Source organism: Somniosus microcephalus, chromosome 5 (assembly GCF_052327205.1).
Source record: "Somniosus microcephalus isolate GS21.2 chromosome 5, FLI_Smic_1.0, whole genome shotgun sequence".
NCBI classification, from domain to species: Eukaryota; Metazoa; Chordata; class Chondrichthyes; order Squaliformes; family Somniosidae; genus Somniosus; species Somniosus microcephalus.
Genome location: NC_140991.1, coordinates 298,419,962 through 298,437,218, shown reverse-complemented (window position 1 = coordinate 298,437,218; position 17,257 = coordinate 298,419,962). Strand labels below are relative to the sequence as shown.

The window sequence follows — 17,257 nt, the reverse complement described above, 5'->3', positions numbered from 1 at the left end:
ATTATCAGTTAACAAAGCAATCAGCGTGTGTTGTTATATCATTCTGTGTAAAAATGTTCCAGTATCAAAAGAAATCTATCCATGGTGAACGTTAATATTCAGCTGAAATAGAGGGCATGAAAGCAAGAGGTAAATTTAAACCTACTGGTCAGGTTGATGTGAATGAACTCTTACCTAAATTCACCCAAAAAGGGGACAAATACATAACAATATTTATCGGGCCTGGGTTATGAGGGTAACATGCCCCGACAGACACTTCACCTTGTCAATTCAATTCAATTTTATTTGTCATATATGCAGCAGACATGTGTACTGCACAATGAAATGTTGATTTTTACGAGTCCTCCCAACATTGGAATAAATATGGCATAGCAATGATAAAAATACTATTAGAAATACAGTAATAATAAATAAAACAACAGTAATAAATAATAATAAATTATTCATTCATGAGTCTTATGGCCTGGGGGTAGAAGCTGTTTCGAAACCTGCTGGTACGAGACCGTATGCTTCGGTATCTCTTACCGGACGGGAGCAGGGCGAAGAGGTTGTGGCTGGGGTGGCTCGCGTCTTTGATGATTCTCAGGGCCTTCCCCCGGCACCTCTCGGGGTAGATATCCTGGACAGCAGGTAGTTTAATTCCTATAGTATGTTGTGCAGCTTTCACCACCATCTGTAGAGCCTTGCGGTCTGTGGCGGTGCAGTTGCCATACCTGTAATAATAATACCAGAGATAATTCCTCCCCTCCCCCTCCCCCTGCCCCTCTCCCTCCCCCTCTCCTCACCCCCTCACCCCCTCACCCCTCCCTCCCCCCTCCCCCTCGCTTCTGACCCCATATCCTCTCCATCAGCAAGACCGCCTACTTCCACCTCCATAACATTGTCCGTCTCCGCCCCGCCTCAGCTCACCTGCTGCTGAACCTCTGATCCATGCCTCTGTTACCTCCAGACTCGGCTATTCCAACACTCTCCAGGCAGGCCTCCCACCTTGCACCCTCCGTAAACTTGAGCTCATCCCAGCCTCTGCTTCCCGTCTCCTAACTCGCACCCAGTCCCGTTCACCCATCACTCCTGTGCTCCCTGGTCTATATTGGCTCCCGGTTCGGCAATGCCTCAATTTTAAAATTCTCATCCTTATTTTCAAATCCCTCCATGCTCTCGTCCTCCCTATCTCTGTAATCACCTTCAGCCCCACAACCCCCCGAGATATCTGCGCTCCTCTGATTCTGCCCTCTTGAGCATCCCTGATTATAATCGCTCAACCATTGGTAGCTGTGCCTTCAGCTGCCTAGGCCCTAAGCTCTGGAATTCCCTGCCTAAACCTCTCTGCCTCTCTCTCCTCCTTTAAGATGCTCCTTAAAACCTACCTCTTTGACCAAGCTTTTGGTCACCTGCCCTAATTTCTCCTTATGTGGCTCGTTGTGAAATGTTGTTTTATAACACTCCTGCAAAGCGCCTTGGGACGTTTTACTACGTTAAAGGCGCTATATAAATACAAGTTGTTGTCCTGAGGTTGTGAAAGGCGCCGTGTAAATTCAAGTCTTTTCTTTTATTCTTTGAAGTCACACGGTGCCCTGTTGGGGCAGTGACGCTGCCTGCAATGTGCTGGGCCTGGAGTGGTCGGGTGCAAGTTTGTGCTTCTGATTCCCAAGAGTTGCTACGTATGGTTTTGTGGGGAGGCATGGAATGGAAGTCAGGCCCTAACAAGGAGACAGAGAAGATTTGGCACCTCCCAGTGCGTCAGTTATAGAACAGCATTGGCAGAGCCTTGGTAACCAGCTCGCCTGCCTGTCCTCGTGGTTAAGAATGGTGCGGGGATTAAGTGAGATAACAATTTGACCCAGGTTTGGGCGCTGAGCTCTCTGTCCTGGCTGACTGCACTTTCCGCTCCACTCCATACTAATTTCTCCAAGACAGCGCTGGGAGTGGAATATCGGCCCTCAAACGTCTTTGTTAGTCGCTCAGTTGAAGCTGTGCTATTCTCAGTTATTAGATTTTTAACCTGCTTCATCCCATTGGCTTTTAATATAAAAGGGAAACTGTAACAGCAAATGAGCCTTTCTCTGCTGAAGTGTGCAATGTCTGGTAATTGCTTCTCTCCATCATTTGGTTGGCATTTCAAAATCTATGGTGCGGCAAGTATTGGGAACCTCATTTTTCCTCCCTTTCTGAATGAAGTCAGGTCTCCATCCGTGAGTGGATTGTCAACATGCCCCCAGGCCACTGCTAATCTTGCTCTGAACTGGCTGCTAGGAAGGTGCAATCTAATACTTCAGAGATGGGTCATAATAAGGAAGGAAGATCACATAAACCTTGCTCAGTGGGAGCAATCTTGCCTCCGAGTCAGCAGGTTGTGGGTTCATGTCCCACTCCAGTGACTTGAGTACATAATCCAGGCTGATACTTCAGTCTGGTACTGAGCTCCGCTGCGCTGTCACCGTCATTCGGATGAGACACTAAACCGAGGCCCCGTCTGCCCTCTCAGGTGGATGTAAACGATCCCATGACAATATTCATAGGAACATAGAAAAATAGGAGCAGGAGTAGGCCATTCGACCCTTCGAGCCTGCTCCGCCATTCAATATGATCATGGCTGATCCTCTTTCTCAGTACCATATTCCCACTCTCTCCCCATACCCCTTGATGCCTTTTGCATTTAGAAATCTATCTATCTCCTTCTTAAATATATTCAGTGACTTGGCCTCCACAGCCTTCTGTGGTAGAGAATTCCACAGGTTCACCACCCTCTGAGTGAAGAAATTTCTCCTCCTCTCAGTCTTAAATATCCTACCCCGTATCCTGAGACTGTGACCCTCTCATTCTCGACCCCTAGCCAGGGGAAACATCCTCCCTGCATCCAAGGGAGTTCTCCCTCCATTTATCCCTCAACCAACACTCAAAAACAGATTATCTGGTCATTATCTCATTGCTGTTTGTGGGACCTTGCTGTGTGCAATTTGGCTGCCGCGTTTCCTACATTATGACAATGGCTACACTTCAAAAATGTTTCATTGGTTGTAAAGCGCTTTGGGATGTCCTGAGGTCATGAAAGATGCTATATAAATGCAAGTCTTTCTTTTTATGAAGGAGCAGAGCTGGGACTCAGTCCTAGTTTTTAGTGGGGCAACCATGCTGTTCCTTATTAGCAGATACGTAATATTCACATCTTTGCTGTATATTTTTAATAAGCTCATGGAAATGAAATGGGACTATAATCAATTGCATTTCAATTCAAATTTGTGTTTCACAGTAGAATAGTGACCTTGAATTCTCTACGTTAAAAGCTTTGCTGTTCTTCCTTTCTCTAATTGTCAGAATTTCAGAATCTCTCACGGTTAAAGGGAGAAATGCAGAATGGGCTAATCAAACTGCCCGTAACAAACTGTCCTTCTGCACCCTCTTGCAGTTTGCACCCATACACCGATTTTATTTTTTTTACACTTGTGCCACCTCAGTTCAGACATTTGAGAGGGGTATATTTTCCGAGATTTATCCCCACGGTCAATGGATGGAAAGTCACAGGCAGTGACCCCCGCAACTCTTTAACAAGCTGCCCGCTGTGTGCGAGGCCCCACCACTGGTGGAGGGCCTCAGAAAATTTACTCCACAATGTAGCCTGCCAGATGTCACTCAAATTAACCAGCCCTTAGTGTTAAAGTGCAGCCACTCCTGATATGTAGACACATGGGAACAGCAGTCAGACGTGGTTTTCCAAATCCTGTCCTCAAAGTCTGACGCACCAATTGAGGGTTATCTTATCTCTATGAACTGGTTCTCCACTCCTCCAGTTACATTAGCGATGCCATATTTATATAACAGCACTGCCGCCAGAAAACAGCGCAGTGACTGACGACAGTGCTGTAATATAAGGGGGCATTTGAGCGGGCTCCTCCAGGGAGAGCTGAGACTGCCCAAAAACAACCAGCACTGTGACATGTTAAACAGGGCTTTATAAAATTGTCCCTCACAACAGCTTTCCTCTCCGTTGGGTCCTCTGGTGGGGCTTCTTTTTGTCATGTTGCACAAACTGCGTTCAGGCACTTTGTCAATTCGGATTTTCAAAACACAAAACACACCAAGAAGTCTGTGGGTGAGGAGAGGATTGGACTCCAGGCGGCAGTCACTGTCAAAGCTCGCACATGAATAATGGCAACTTGGGCTAGTGAGGCCAACACTTGGCGAAACTTATCCCAACAGAGGTCAATGCCTTTAAGAGAGGGAGAAAATTGGCGAAAGTAACAAATATTTCAGGAGGTCTGATAATGGGCCTTATAAAACAGAGAGTGCTATCACAGAGAGCTTTACAATGAGGCTGTAATAGCATGGATTTGTAGCTGTAATAGCATGGATTTGTGGCCATGGAAACAGCAATGGCAATTTTCACTCCATCACAAATTTCTCGCCCACTACTTTTTCCTTGTTTTCCTTCTCCAAACAGTTTTCTCCCTTGCGGTTATTTTGGGAGCAGTACATGGTGTAACAGCCCCAGTACCCGCTGTTCTGAGTCACAGTGCAGTCGGGTGACAACAACCATCTAATCCCCATTGACCTATAAAATCTTTCATCACCAGGCTTTGCAGAAGCTTTGAGTCCAGTTTAGACAGTGAAGTGTGCAAAGGGTCCAAAGGGTCAAGCGCGCGGGAGTTAACAAGGTGGAAATCAGTGGGATTAGAAGACTGGTGTCACCTGATTCCGAAGAGCTGGTAGACTGTGGCCTAGCGAGATCAGTACATTCAATATTTCAGTGCCGCTCCTGCCATGTCGTGCATAACGCATCGGGCGCCAGAATGTCAGCTGTCGGCGACAGGATGCTTGCCTTTTTCCCTTTGAAATGTGGAAGCTCCCAGTTAAGCAACACCTCCATTTTAAAATTCTCATCCTTGTTTTCAAATCCCTCCATGGCCTCGCCCCTCCCTATCTCTGTAGCCTCCTCCAGCCCCACAACTCCCCCCCCCCCCCCGAGATCTCTGCGCTCCTCTAATTCTGGCCTCTTGAGCATCCCTGATTTTAATCGCTCAACCATTGGTGGCTGTGCCCTCAGTTGCCTAGGAGGAATTCCTTCCCTAAACCTCTCCGCCTCTCTACCTCTCTTTCCTCCTTTAAGACGCTCCTTAAAACCTACCTCTTTAACCTATGTTAAACCGAGGCCCCGTCTGCTCTCTCAGGTGGACGTAAAAGATCCCATGGCACTACTTCGAAGAGGAGCAGGGAAGTTATCCCCGGTGTCCTGGCCAATATTAATCCCTCAATCAACATCACAAAAAATAGATTATCTGGTCATTATCACATTGCTGTTTGTGGGAGCTTGCTGTGCGCAAATTGGCTGCCCCATTTCCCACATTACAACAATGACTACACTTCAAAAGTACTTCATTGGCTGTAAAGTGCTTTGAAACGTCTGGTGGTTGTGACAGACGCTATATAAATGCAAGTCTTTCTTTCTGTGCGGGGCATTACAGCTGAACTCAATCCTGTCCTTAACTGACATGAACATGTGTGCACTTCCCCAATGGAGTGGCACTGAGGCCAACTGTAGAATCCCTACTGCCGTTCTGACTGAGAGCAGTGTCTTCAGCATAAATCAGGGGTCAAACCTGGGATCTTCCTGATCTTTGGCTAAGCTATCCATTGGAGAAACTATCTGAGCCATCATTGAGGGGCGGGGGCAGGGGGGTAATGAATATTCGTCCTATGTGTGCTGAAAGAAAACCCTGCTGAAGTTAGTAACATAAACGAAACAAGAAGATACTGTTATAAATCTCATCATCATGAAGAAACGACTCTTGAAGTAACACTGGACAGCCAGCTGGTGGCGCCGTCCAAGGTGTATAAATACTCGGGCGTGGGGCCAGCTTGCCCAGGGACATTTTGTAAGACAGGAACTAGTGAAGGACAACTAGACCACCATGTTCTGATACAAGTTGATTAAAGCCTGGCTTTATACTCGAACCAAGTGCGTAGTGAGTCTTATTATGTCGTACTGCAGGAGTAGTAATGCGGCATTTTCTGCTGACAGATGGCCTGCCCAATCATCCAACTTGTCAATCCACGAAATATGTTACACCAACACTAGTGACAATAGTCTGTTCAATCCATCGGCTCGGCCCCTGGCCACATGCTGTGTGTCGGAAGTAAATGAAGGTGGAGAGAGTGAAGCCTGCATTTTCCTTTTCTTGCTGCCTAATGTTTGGGCGCTATTCCAGCTGGCAAAATTCCTGGTGGGAAAAGGGACCCGTGACATCACCATGTCGTACTGCCTCATTTAAATACTCCCAATTTTTGCGCCCGTCCAATTATTCACTGTCACACGTCCGGTCCATGCTGGAAGTGTTTAAGTGAGGCAGTACCGTCTTGGTGACATCATAAGTCCTATTTACTGTCATGACTGCCTCAGCTACACTCCGTCAATTAATGGGTTTCCAGTGTGGCTGGGCACGAGGGAAAGACAGAAGCTGAGGTAAAGGGCTTTGAAAGGATTCGCAGAAAACTTATATCTCTGCTGATCTGATCATGTTTCTGTTTTTTCAGTGCTGACAACTACTTTACCATCTACCTCTGCGTCTTCCGCTGTGAGGCTCCCATTTCTGCCAGCCTCACAAACCTAAAGAGGTCACAGTGGGTCACTGAGGCCTTGCTTACTCGAGTTGTCCAGTTCCTCCACTGGACGACCAGCGTGATAGGGCAGAGCTATTTTACAGAGCTCTAGTCCTAAATTGCTCCCACATGGCCATACACGCGCACCCTTACTCAGCCCCATCAAGCACGTCAAAAGAAGAGGAATGCCACTCTCAATCTCCACCTCATTTTGCGACCAGCACCACTACATCATGCAAATGCATGCTCACTTCCCTGGTAGCTGCCAGAGTGCCTTCATTTTAAGGCAGTTCGCTGTGCCAGAACTTTTTCATCCAGAAAGGCAAAGGGCTCGATTTTCATCGGGACGTTGAGGCGGGATTCGAGGCGTGTGGGGGGTTAAAATTGCAAAAACTGGTGGGCGGGCCCAACGCCGCCTCCAAGCAATTTTCATTAAATCGTGTCTAATGTCCCTGTCTCCGTCCTGCCTCCAAGAGGCGGGATAGGCCGTTAAGGCCCTTAACAAGCACTAAATTGCCTCTATTATCCCATTTTGAAAGGCCTTTGTGATTTTAACCCTTTTCCGATGTGAAGCACGCCTGTTCTGAAACACGACGGTGAAACCTGGCGGGAGCACAATTGGATTGCTGACTATTAGCTGCAGCTCCACCATTAAATAGGATATTTGACCAGCCATCATTTGCAGATGGCAGGACTTTGTTGTCTCAGGTCTGGGGGAACTTTTAGAAGGCATAACCACAGCTGTGGAAGTTTGGAGCCTGACACCCATCTCCAGTGTGACCTCCTGGGAAACCCCTCTCGCCACCTTCACTGAGCGCTTCCTCAACTGAGGCATATACCAAGTAATCCTAAGCCCTCAATATGGAAGTCCCATTCGCGAAATGACACACGCCACAACTACAGCAGTAGCCATCAGATTTTTTATTTACAGTAATCATCTGATGGCTTTTTAACATAAAACATCAAATTTCACCCAAGTGACTACCCTTGTGACTATTTGTGCAGTATCTTTCTCTTACGCGTGCTCCTACTTGGTGCTTCCCCTGTGGCTTCAGCAGATGTGGAGGCCCCTTGCTCACTTTCTTGCTGCTCCTGTCTCGACACCTTTGGCGGGCGTCCTCTGGGGTTGCGAACCTGTGAGGGCTCGTCAACAGTCTGCTGCTCCTGCGGCTGTGCAGGGGTTGAGACCCTGATCTCAGATGGGTGTGGACTCTGGTGGGGCTCTGACTGAGGGCTCTGCAGTGGCATGGAAGTGTGAGTGCTTGCAGAGGAGCTCCCTTGATGTCTGCCACCAACTTCCCTCTCATGGGTCAGGTCAGGTCCCCCTCAGCGCTTGCAAGTGGCTTGAGAGCACCTTGCTGCACATCAGTGGGGCCATGGGGACCCATATCTGCACTGGCAGTCCTACTCAGAAGGACTTCCATGAAAGTCTGGTTTCTCTGTTCAATAGATAACCATCGCTCCTCCAGAGATGTCATTCTATTCAGAACACTCACCATGTTTTCTGCACTCTGGCGACTTATCACCTCCATGGAGGTTGCCATCCTTTCCATGGTGATGCGTTCATGCGCCAATGACTCCACAAAGGCTCTGCTCATGTTCACAATGGACTCCTCCATTCGCTCCACACTTGCAGCGACCCTGGAGACAAAACCTGCCAGAGACTCCTGCATCTGTTCCTGGAGTTCCAGCACCGCTGATCTTATGGATGGACCCAGAGGCAGAGGGTCGACATGCAGCTGAGCCGAGCTGGCAGAGTCCTGCGCCCTCCGACTAGGACTCTCCACTGCTGTCCCTGTCTCCACAATCTGCTGATGCTCACTTGTGAGCTGTGATACACCAGGTGACAACACTACTCTATCTCACGATGGTCCCACCGAGGTGTGAGTGTCTGCACTGGTGCTGGGTGCGCTGAATTCTGCTGACGCTGCGCCCTCAGAGGTCGGAGCTTCCTCTGAAGAGTCTGGATGCTCAGGCTCTTCCTCCTGCACAGTGGGGACAGGTGCTTGCGATGGTCATGTGGGGGAGTAAAGGAAAGAGCCAGAGATGTGATGCCAAGGTTACATGCACATTTCATATTGCAGATGATCATAAGTCCATCTATTAGAGCTTCAGAATCATTATCAGTGACTCATGCAATGTCATTGAGAGAGATGGAAAACTATTCTGTCACCAGCTTGCTGTGATGCACCTGTCTGTCCGTCCCCCACTTGCGCATCATCCTCCACTCCCACGATCTCCAGGACCGCATCCTCCCAGGGGGTGAGCTGGGCTACTGAGGGTGGACCTCCTCCTGTCCTCGCTTTTTCTCTCTTATTGTGAGCTCTCTTTTCCTGCAATGAGGGAGACAAGTGGAGGTTGTGAGAATGAAGGAGTGAGTGTAGAGAATCCATAGCATAGATACTTAGAAGGAGACAATGATGGAGTGAGGTGGCAAGACCAAGGGCCCTCCCTGTGTGTTGTCAGTTGTTTTCATAGCATCACAGTGATAGGGAGTGTGAGGGCTGCATAGTCGAATAGTTAGGTGAATGTGACCATAGAGAGAGAAGGAATGGGTAAGGGTGCATGGATGTCAGTGTCAAGTGGGATGTGGAGGAAGAGATTGCTAAAGCTGAGTGCTGGTGAGGAGAGGCAATGGGGATCAGATTGAGGGTGATGGGAAATTCATACTCACTTTTCCAGTGCGCAGAAGGTCATGAAATCTCTTCCTGCACTGAAGCCAGGTTCTGCGGGTTACTGACGACGAGTTGACCTCCTCTGCCACCTGGATCCACACAGCCTTGGTTTGCTGGGGAAGCTTCTTCCTCCCTGAAGAAGGGAAGAGCACCTCCTTATTTGCTCTTGCTCCCTCCACTAAAGCCTGCAGGGCAACGTCATCGAAGCGGGGTGCAGACCTAGGTCTCTGGCTGGCCATTCTTCCTGCAGGTGCCTCTCACTACAAAGGCCAAAAGCTTGGCAGTCTGCAGAAGAAGCAAGGCTTGTTGCAGACCTTAAATGCAGCAGCAATGATGACGCCATCGGAGGCGACTTTCAGACTGGAAAAACTCATTGGCCACGGGTTCCCACACGCTGGAACTCAATTGGCCAATTAAGATAACATCGCATCATTCTCCCACATCGATTTAGAATCGGGTGGCTAACACGAAATGCGGATTACACGACCCCAGCCCGCCCCAGTAACAAAATCCAGCCCAAAGTCTCTGGGTGGATCCTGGGAGAAAAGGTCCGTCCTCTGCAGCCATGGCTGATGACACCTCTGCCCTTTCCCCAGACACCAGCTGAGCGTCAGTATTAGGAGGTTCATTTTTCCACCAGACTCATCATGCGTAATTGGAATGTCAAAGAACGTTTCAGGTGCCTGCATTGGTCTGGGGGCGGGTTGGGGGGGGGGGTGCGGTGGGATTCACTGTAATATAGTCTGACTAGGGTCTCAAGGATTGGTGTGATGTGCTGCATGCTGGGCCTCAACATGGAGGCCCCAGAGAAAGAACGCCCCCCACGGGCAGCAGGGGTCGAGCCAGAGGGGCAGCAGCAGCCTGAAGAGAATGTGGCCATTGGGTTGGTGAACATCTCACTCATATCACTTCCTTGAAGCTGGCTCTCTGCGCTCTTCTAATTCTGGCCTCTTGCGCATCCCTGATTTTAATCGCTCCACCATTGGCGGCCGTGCTTTCAGCTGCCTTGGCCCTCAGCTCTGGAATTCCCTTCTTAAACCTCTCCGCCTCTCTGTCCTCCTTTAACATGCTTCTTAAAACCTACTTCTTTGACCAAGCTTTTGGTCATCTGTCCTGATATCTCCTTCTGTGGCTCGGTGTCAAATTTTGATTGATAACGCTGCTGTGAAGCGCCTTGGGATGTTTTGCTACATTAAAGCTGCTATATAAATACTAGTTAGTGTCGTTGTTGCTGAAGAAATTCCAGGCTAAAAATCTTTACTGATCTCTGTGCAGTAAGCACGTCATGAGCTTTAATTCTCTCCAATAGTGCTCTAGTTAACATGTTCAATTCTTTTGTATGCTATTTTAACACAGTTGCAAGGCTAGCACAGGCATGATGGGCTGAATGGCCTCCTTCAGCGCTGTATCATTCTATGATTCTATGAAATCAGTAACAACTGCGTTAAAACAGCATACAACGAATTCTACACAAACGTGCTAATCATTGTTGTTATAAAGAAAAATTAAACCTCTGTGCTAATTGTCAAATTACACATCACCTTGGAAATTCTGGCCGAATCCATAATGTCCCGGATGGGTTCTGGTATGGCTGGTCCACTGGTGATCTTATTGTCTATGCTGTGCATGTCTGGATCTCGGTTCTTGAACATTTAGATAGAAACATAGAAACATAGAAGATAGGAGCAGGAGTAGGCCATTCGGCCCCTCGAGCCTGCTCCGCCATTTAATGAGATCATGGCTGATCATCCAAATTCAGTACCCGGTCCCTGCCTTTTCCCCATACCCCTTGATCCCTTCAGCCTCAAGAAACATATCCAACTCTTTCTTGAATATATTTAATGAACTGGCCTCCACTGCCCTCTGTGGCAGAGAATTCCACAGGTTCACCACTCTCTGGGTGAAGAAATTCCTCCTCATTTCAGTCCTAAATGGCTTACCCCTTATCCTTAGACTATGACCCCTGGTTCTGGACTCCCCGCCATCAGAAACATCCTTCCTGCATCTAGTCTGTCCAGACCTGACAGAATTTTATAGGTTTCGATGAGATCCCCTCTCAATCTTCTAAACTCCAGTGAGTACAAGCCCAATCGACACAATCTCTCCTCATGCGTCATTCCTGTCATCCCAGGCAGGAATCATCTGCCACTGCCTTGGACAGTCCAATGTCTTTGACAGGGTATGACCCCATGTGCTTTGAAACAAATGGCCATCATATTGCCTCCCTCCAAATCCACGTTCATGGCTATCAAGTTTCCTTTCAATTGCTTTATCTATTCTGTACTTGTTAGCCCAAACAAATGTCAGCTTTGCTCAGTGGGTAGCACTCTCGCTGCTCGGTCAGAAGATGATTTAGGCTGACTTTTCCATGTAGCACTGAGGGAGTACTGTATTGTTAGAGTTGGCGCACTTTGGGTGAAGCATTAAACCGAGGTCCCGTCTGCTTGTTTCGGTGGTTCAGGCGGCTGGATGTTAAGCACCCCATGGCACTTTGCTAAGAAGAGCAAGGAGCTTTTCCAGTGTTTGGCCAACATTTTTCCTCAACCAGTTACACCGAAAAACAGATCAACTGATCATTACTGTCTTGAGATCTTGCTATGTGCGAAATGGCTGCCATGCATGCTTACATGACAACAGTGACTTCACTTCAAAGTAAGTCATTGAATGTGAAGCATTTTGAAACATTTTTGAACGGTAAGACGCTATATGAAGGCAAATTCTGAATCTTTTTATTAACTCGGGGGAGTTCCCTGTGGCTGTGACTTCTCTTCCGTTTTGTTCCTTCTTCATATCAAAGCTTCCTCCAAGAAGTCTGACTTCCTCTTTTGTGCCAAGTATTTATTTTTCCCTTAAGTACTTTTAACCCCTACAAAGGCCAAGTCCGTTCAAGACTATTTTATTGCTGCTATACCTTCTCACATTCCTCGACAGGATATCAGAAAAAAAAATCTTGTTATCTGATGGGCGATCCCCCTCTCACCTCCAGGCTCCAGCCTCTCTTCCGAGCAAACTGTCTTGTCTTCATTTTATCAATGCTAGCCAGTGCTCCTGTGAACTTTCCTCTGGTCTCTCCTCCAACAGCTCCTCGTGCACCAATCTGCACACACTTCCTCCTGGCTACATTCTCACTGTCTTAAACTCAAGACTCATTTTGGCGACTTTTAAGCATTCTTTCTCAGGGCCTCAAAACTCTGGAACTCCTGACCCCCCCTTCAGTCTTTCCCTCCTCTTACAGATGTAAGGCTCTTAAAATCCGAGGTTGAGGTCATCTAACCACCAAGTCTGAGTTACCTCACCTCTATTATTCTTTTCAACCTTGGTGATGGCTGCATGAATGGGCCTTGACCCTTCACCTCAGTTTCTCCATTTAAAAAAACGGTGAATATTTGACTTTATAAGTATAGAAACATAGAAGATAGGAGCAGGAGTAGGCCATTCGGCCCCTCGAGCCTGTTCCACCATTTAATGAGATCATGGCTGATCATCCAAATTCAGTACCCTGTCCCTGCTTTCTCCCCATACCCCTTGATCCCCTTAGCCTTAAGAAATATATCTAACTCCTTCTTGAATATATTTAATGAATTGGCCTCAACTGTCTTCTGTGGTAGAGAATTCCACAGGTTCACCACTCTCCGGGTGAAGAAATTCCCCCTCATCTCAGTCCTAAATGGCTTACCCCTTATCCTTAGACTGTGACCCCTGGTTCTGGACTCCCCCGCCATCGGGAACAGCCTTCCTGCATCTAGTCTGTCTAGTCCTGTTAGAATTTTATAAGTTTCAATGAGATCCCCTCTCATTCTTCTAAACTCCAGCGAATATAAGCCTAATCGACCCAATCTCTCCTCATACGTCATTCCTGCCATTCCAGGTATCAGTCTGGAAGTGCGGAGAGAAGGGTGGAGGATGTTTGTGTGAGGAATAGCGCAAGAATTTAAAGGAGACTTTATAGGCTTGCTCGCACGTGATGAAGAGCGGCCACTTGGATGAGATCCCAGAGGCCACCCGGCATCCCTGGAACTGTGCGTGCCCCAGCAAGGGTCAGTGTTTTCAGGAGCGGAGAGAAGAAAATAAGATAAAAAGGAGCGGATTTAAATAGTTTGAGAACAGCCGATTTATATGGTAAATACTGTGGAATTAAACACTTTCCACAAGAGGGCAGTTTGTTGCTCATTTTGCCATTAATATTGTTTAAAGCTTTTTTAAAAATAAAATTACAGTGTTTGTTTGGACAATAAATATTCCCCAGGAATTTTGTGTGGAAAGGTGATTTTAACTCGTATTGCTTTTATTTTTTTGGTAAGATATATTGGGGTAGTATTTATGAATTTGCATTGCGAATGCAAAGCTTTGTGTGACGGAGGCATAATCCGTCAATTCAGGTGCTGATGTCAGCACGTCCTGCGTGATTTTCTGTCCGTGATGGGAAGAGAATTGTGTGAGGTCCGAACATAGGAAAACGGGGGACAGGAGACGACCAGCTGGTCTCATTTAGCCTGTCAAGGGACTCCTAGGTGCCATGTAGTCTGCTGGGATCTCCTGACCTCTGTGGCAGGGTTGCTGATCTGCAGTTCTCTCACATGAAACCTTGTGCTTGAAGCTCCCAGTTCATTAAATTCACCCCAGTAGCTGTCGCTTCTTGTCGAATTGAAGCATGCACTTTTGGAAATTATTTTATAAATCTTGATTAATGGATGGGGTTGCACAAAACATTGGAGCTGTAATGCACAGCACCGTTGGATGTTGGATCATGTCCATCATTTCCCCCCCACCACCTTAGTTCTGGTCATAAGAACATAAGAAATAGGAGCAGGAGTAGGCCATTTGGCCCCTCGATAAGATCATGGCTGATCCAATCTTGGCCTCAACTCCACTTTCCCGCTCTCTCCCCAAACCCCTCGACTCCCCTGTAGTTCAAATGTCTGTCAATCTCCGCCGTGAATATATTCAGTGACTCCGCCTCCACAGCTCTCTGGGGGAGAGAATTCCGAAGATTCACAACCCTCTGAGAGAAGAAATTCCTCCTCATCTCCGTCTTAAATGGGCGACCCCTTACTCTGAAACTATAGCCCCCTAGTTCTAGATTCCCCCACTAGGGGAAACATCCTCTCAGCATCCACCCTGTCAATCCCCCTCAGAATCTTATATGTTTCAATAAGATCCCCTCTCATTCTTCTAAACTCCAATGAGTATAGGCCCAACCTGCTCAACCTTTCGTCATACGTCAACCCCTTCATCCCAGGAATCAACCTCGTGAACCTTCTCTGCACTGCCTCCAATGCAAGTATATCCTCCCTTAAATATGGAGACCGCAACTGTACGCAGTACTCCAAGTGCAGTCTCACCAGCGCCCTGTAAAGTTGCATCAGAACTTCCCTACTTGGGACTGTGGGAAGCTACTGAGTGGAGGCGAGTCACTTCCTTATTTTGTAGGCACTGGAGGGGGAAATTGGAGGAAGGATTATTACTGGATTGCTGTTGTGTCTGACTCATGAATTGCAGAGGTAGATCCAGAGGAATGGTGCTCCGAATAGTAGGGGGAGAGAAGGTAACTTGAAAATTGTTTAATAGAAAAGAACTTGCATTTATATGGCCCCTTATCCCCATTTCTCAGAAGTGTCCTAGATTGGTTCACACACAATAAATTACACTTGGGGAATAAAGTACAGTCTCTCTTATTACGTAAGTGAAATGATAAAGCCTTTACCAGAAAAGAAAGAAAATGCTCCTTAACGTAAAGAATTCTTTATGTGACATAAATAACTGCTTGTGGTTTGATTGCAACATGCCCTCCGACACGCTCCTGAGGCTTCGCTATTTAGCTGATGTCAGTGTGTTTTGTGTGCTTTTCACGTGCTTTCAGTCCACACTGGCCCCCACTGACTGAAACTTGCTCTCTTGCAGATTTGAAAACGGAAGTGAATTTTCTGAAGAAGCCGAGAACAGCGATCCCAGCGCCTACGTTACAAACTTATCGTACTATCAGCTAGTTCCTTTTGAAACGGATATCCTGGAGTGATTCGAACACGGGGCACATTTAATCAGAGGTTGACTTTTCCCCGTCCCCCATTCTCTCTGTCCTCTCATTCGCCACAATCAAACATCAATTGGAGCATGAATGTTCACCTTTGACACCTCGTTCGGCAGGCTGGTCCAATTTGTGAAGGATACTTGAATGCAGTAACCAATCCTATTTCAGTTTCTCACTTGAATGTTTACAGCGGAAGAAACAAGCGAAGACGGGTGAAAAGCTACTCTGACAAAGGAGTCCCTATGGTCTGGGATGCTTTCGTCTAATTCGAACAATACCAGGAATCCACACAACCAAGTTATGTAGGAAAAGCACAAGACGTTTGGTTCATTAAAAAAAAATTAATAATCGCCATGATAAGCAATTAGTCTTAAAATAAGCCGCCTTGAAAAAAACTGGTCCGATCCTCTCATTTTGAAGAAGAACTGGTAGAGAATTGTTCTGAGCCACAATATTAACTTCTGTTAACCTGGGTTTCCTATTTTGAGAGGACCACAGCTGGGCCTGGGAAGGATTCTATGTCAGCATGCGGGCCTGGGCAATCTGCGAGATTGGTTTCCATCCCTGATGGAACAGTAAATGAGGAAAAGTAATTATCTCAGCTAACAGTTGTTTCAGCACCTCCAGGGATCTCTCACCATGACCCCTGCTGGGGTTTTTTTGAACTCACTCTATTAAAGCTTTTGTTGCAAAGCCAACACAAAAAAAATACCTATCAGTATTCATGCAGGCAGACAACAGAACACACTAATGAAAATCAAAAGGACTGGAGCTATTGATGGTTTTGATAAGGCACCCCAGGCTAAGAGGCTGTTTCTGCACCTTGCTGCTTCTCTATGGAGTGCACAGTCACAGGTTCTCTTGTGCAAGCGCCTTTTAAACAAATATGTACTAACTTACTATTTTTGGCTTATGTAAATAGTAAATTATTAAAGTCTAGATTGTTTTATACAGTGTATCTTCAAATGTATTTTATTGGAAACAGCATTAATCAATTAAATGATATTTTAATCAGTGTACTAACCTCATGGCTGCTATTTATTTCAGAATAATGGATAAATATCGGGCCGGAATTTGCTGCCAAAATAACGATGAGGCTGATGGCACTCGCCGTTATTTATGGGTAAATGGTGCAGCAACTTCAGGCGAGGGGCAGATGCGCGGTTAAATGTGAATATCCAAGCTGTGCCGCTCTGCCATTAGCTTCGCGAAAATGGCATCGCGCCCTTCGCCTCCCTGTTGTTTCTGGGAACTTGCTGTGTTTTTAAGCTGATTGGCAAAAGAACCAGAGGCGACACGAAGAAAAATTTGTTTACACAACGAGTGGTTAGGATTTGGAATACACTGCCGAATGGGGTGGTGGAAACAGACTCAATAGCAGCCTTCAAAAGGGAGTTGGATAAATACTTGAAGGAGAAAAATTGCAGGAATATGGGGAAAGAGCGGGGGGAGTGGGAGCCGGCACAGACTCGATGGGCCGAATGGCCTCCTTCTGTGCTGTACTATTCTGTGATTCTATGATTTGCCCATTAAATTCACCACAGAAATGTAAGTCTTGGCACCCCATCCACCACCTTAAACATTCACTCCCTCCACCACCGGCGTACCGTGGCTGCAGTGTGTACCATTTACAAGATGCACTGCAGCAACTCGCCAAGGCTTCTTCGGCAGAACCTCCCAAACCCGCGACCTCTTCCACCTAGAAGGACAAGGGCAGCAGGCGCATGGGAACACCACCACCTCCAAGTTCCCCTCCAAGTCACACACCATCCTGACTTAGAAGTATATCGCCGATCCTTCATCGTCGCTGGTCAAAATCCTGGAACTCCCTCCCTAACAGCACTGTGGGAGTACCTTCACCACACGGACTACAGCGGTTCAAGAAGGTGTCTCACCACCACCTTCTCAAGGGCAATTAGGGATGGGCAGTAAATGCTGGCCTTGCCAGCGACGCCCACAT

At 47.1% G+C, this 17,257-nt stretch overlaps 1 protein-coding gene across 1 annotated transcript in view; it reads left to right on the top strand.

The window, feature by feature from the left end:
- Window positions 1–16,314, top strand: part of pxdc1b (PX domain containing 1b) — a 63,568-nt gene extending 47,254 nt beyond the window's left edge. Inside the window, exon 5 of the mRNA XM_085989222.1 lies at window positions 15,171–16,314. Coding sequence (XP_085845348.1) covers window positions 15,171–15,285 — 115 coding nt within the window. The 3' untranslated portion in view covers window positions 15,286–16,314. The remainder of the gene's footprint in view (window positions 1–15,170) is intronic.
- Window positions 16,315–17,257: the final 943 nt, after the last annotated feature.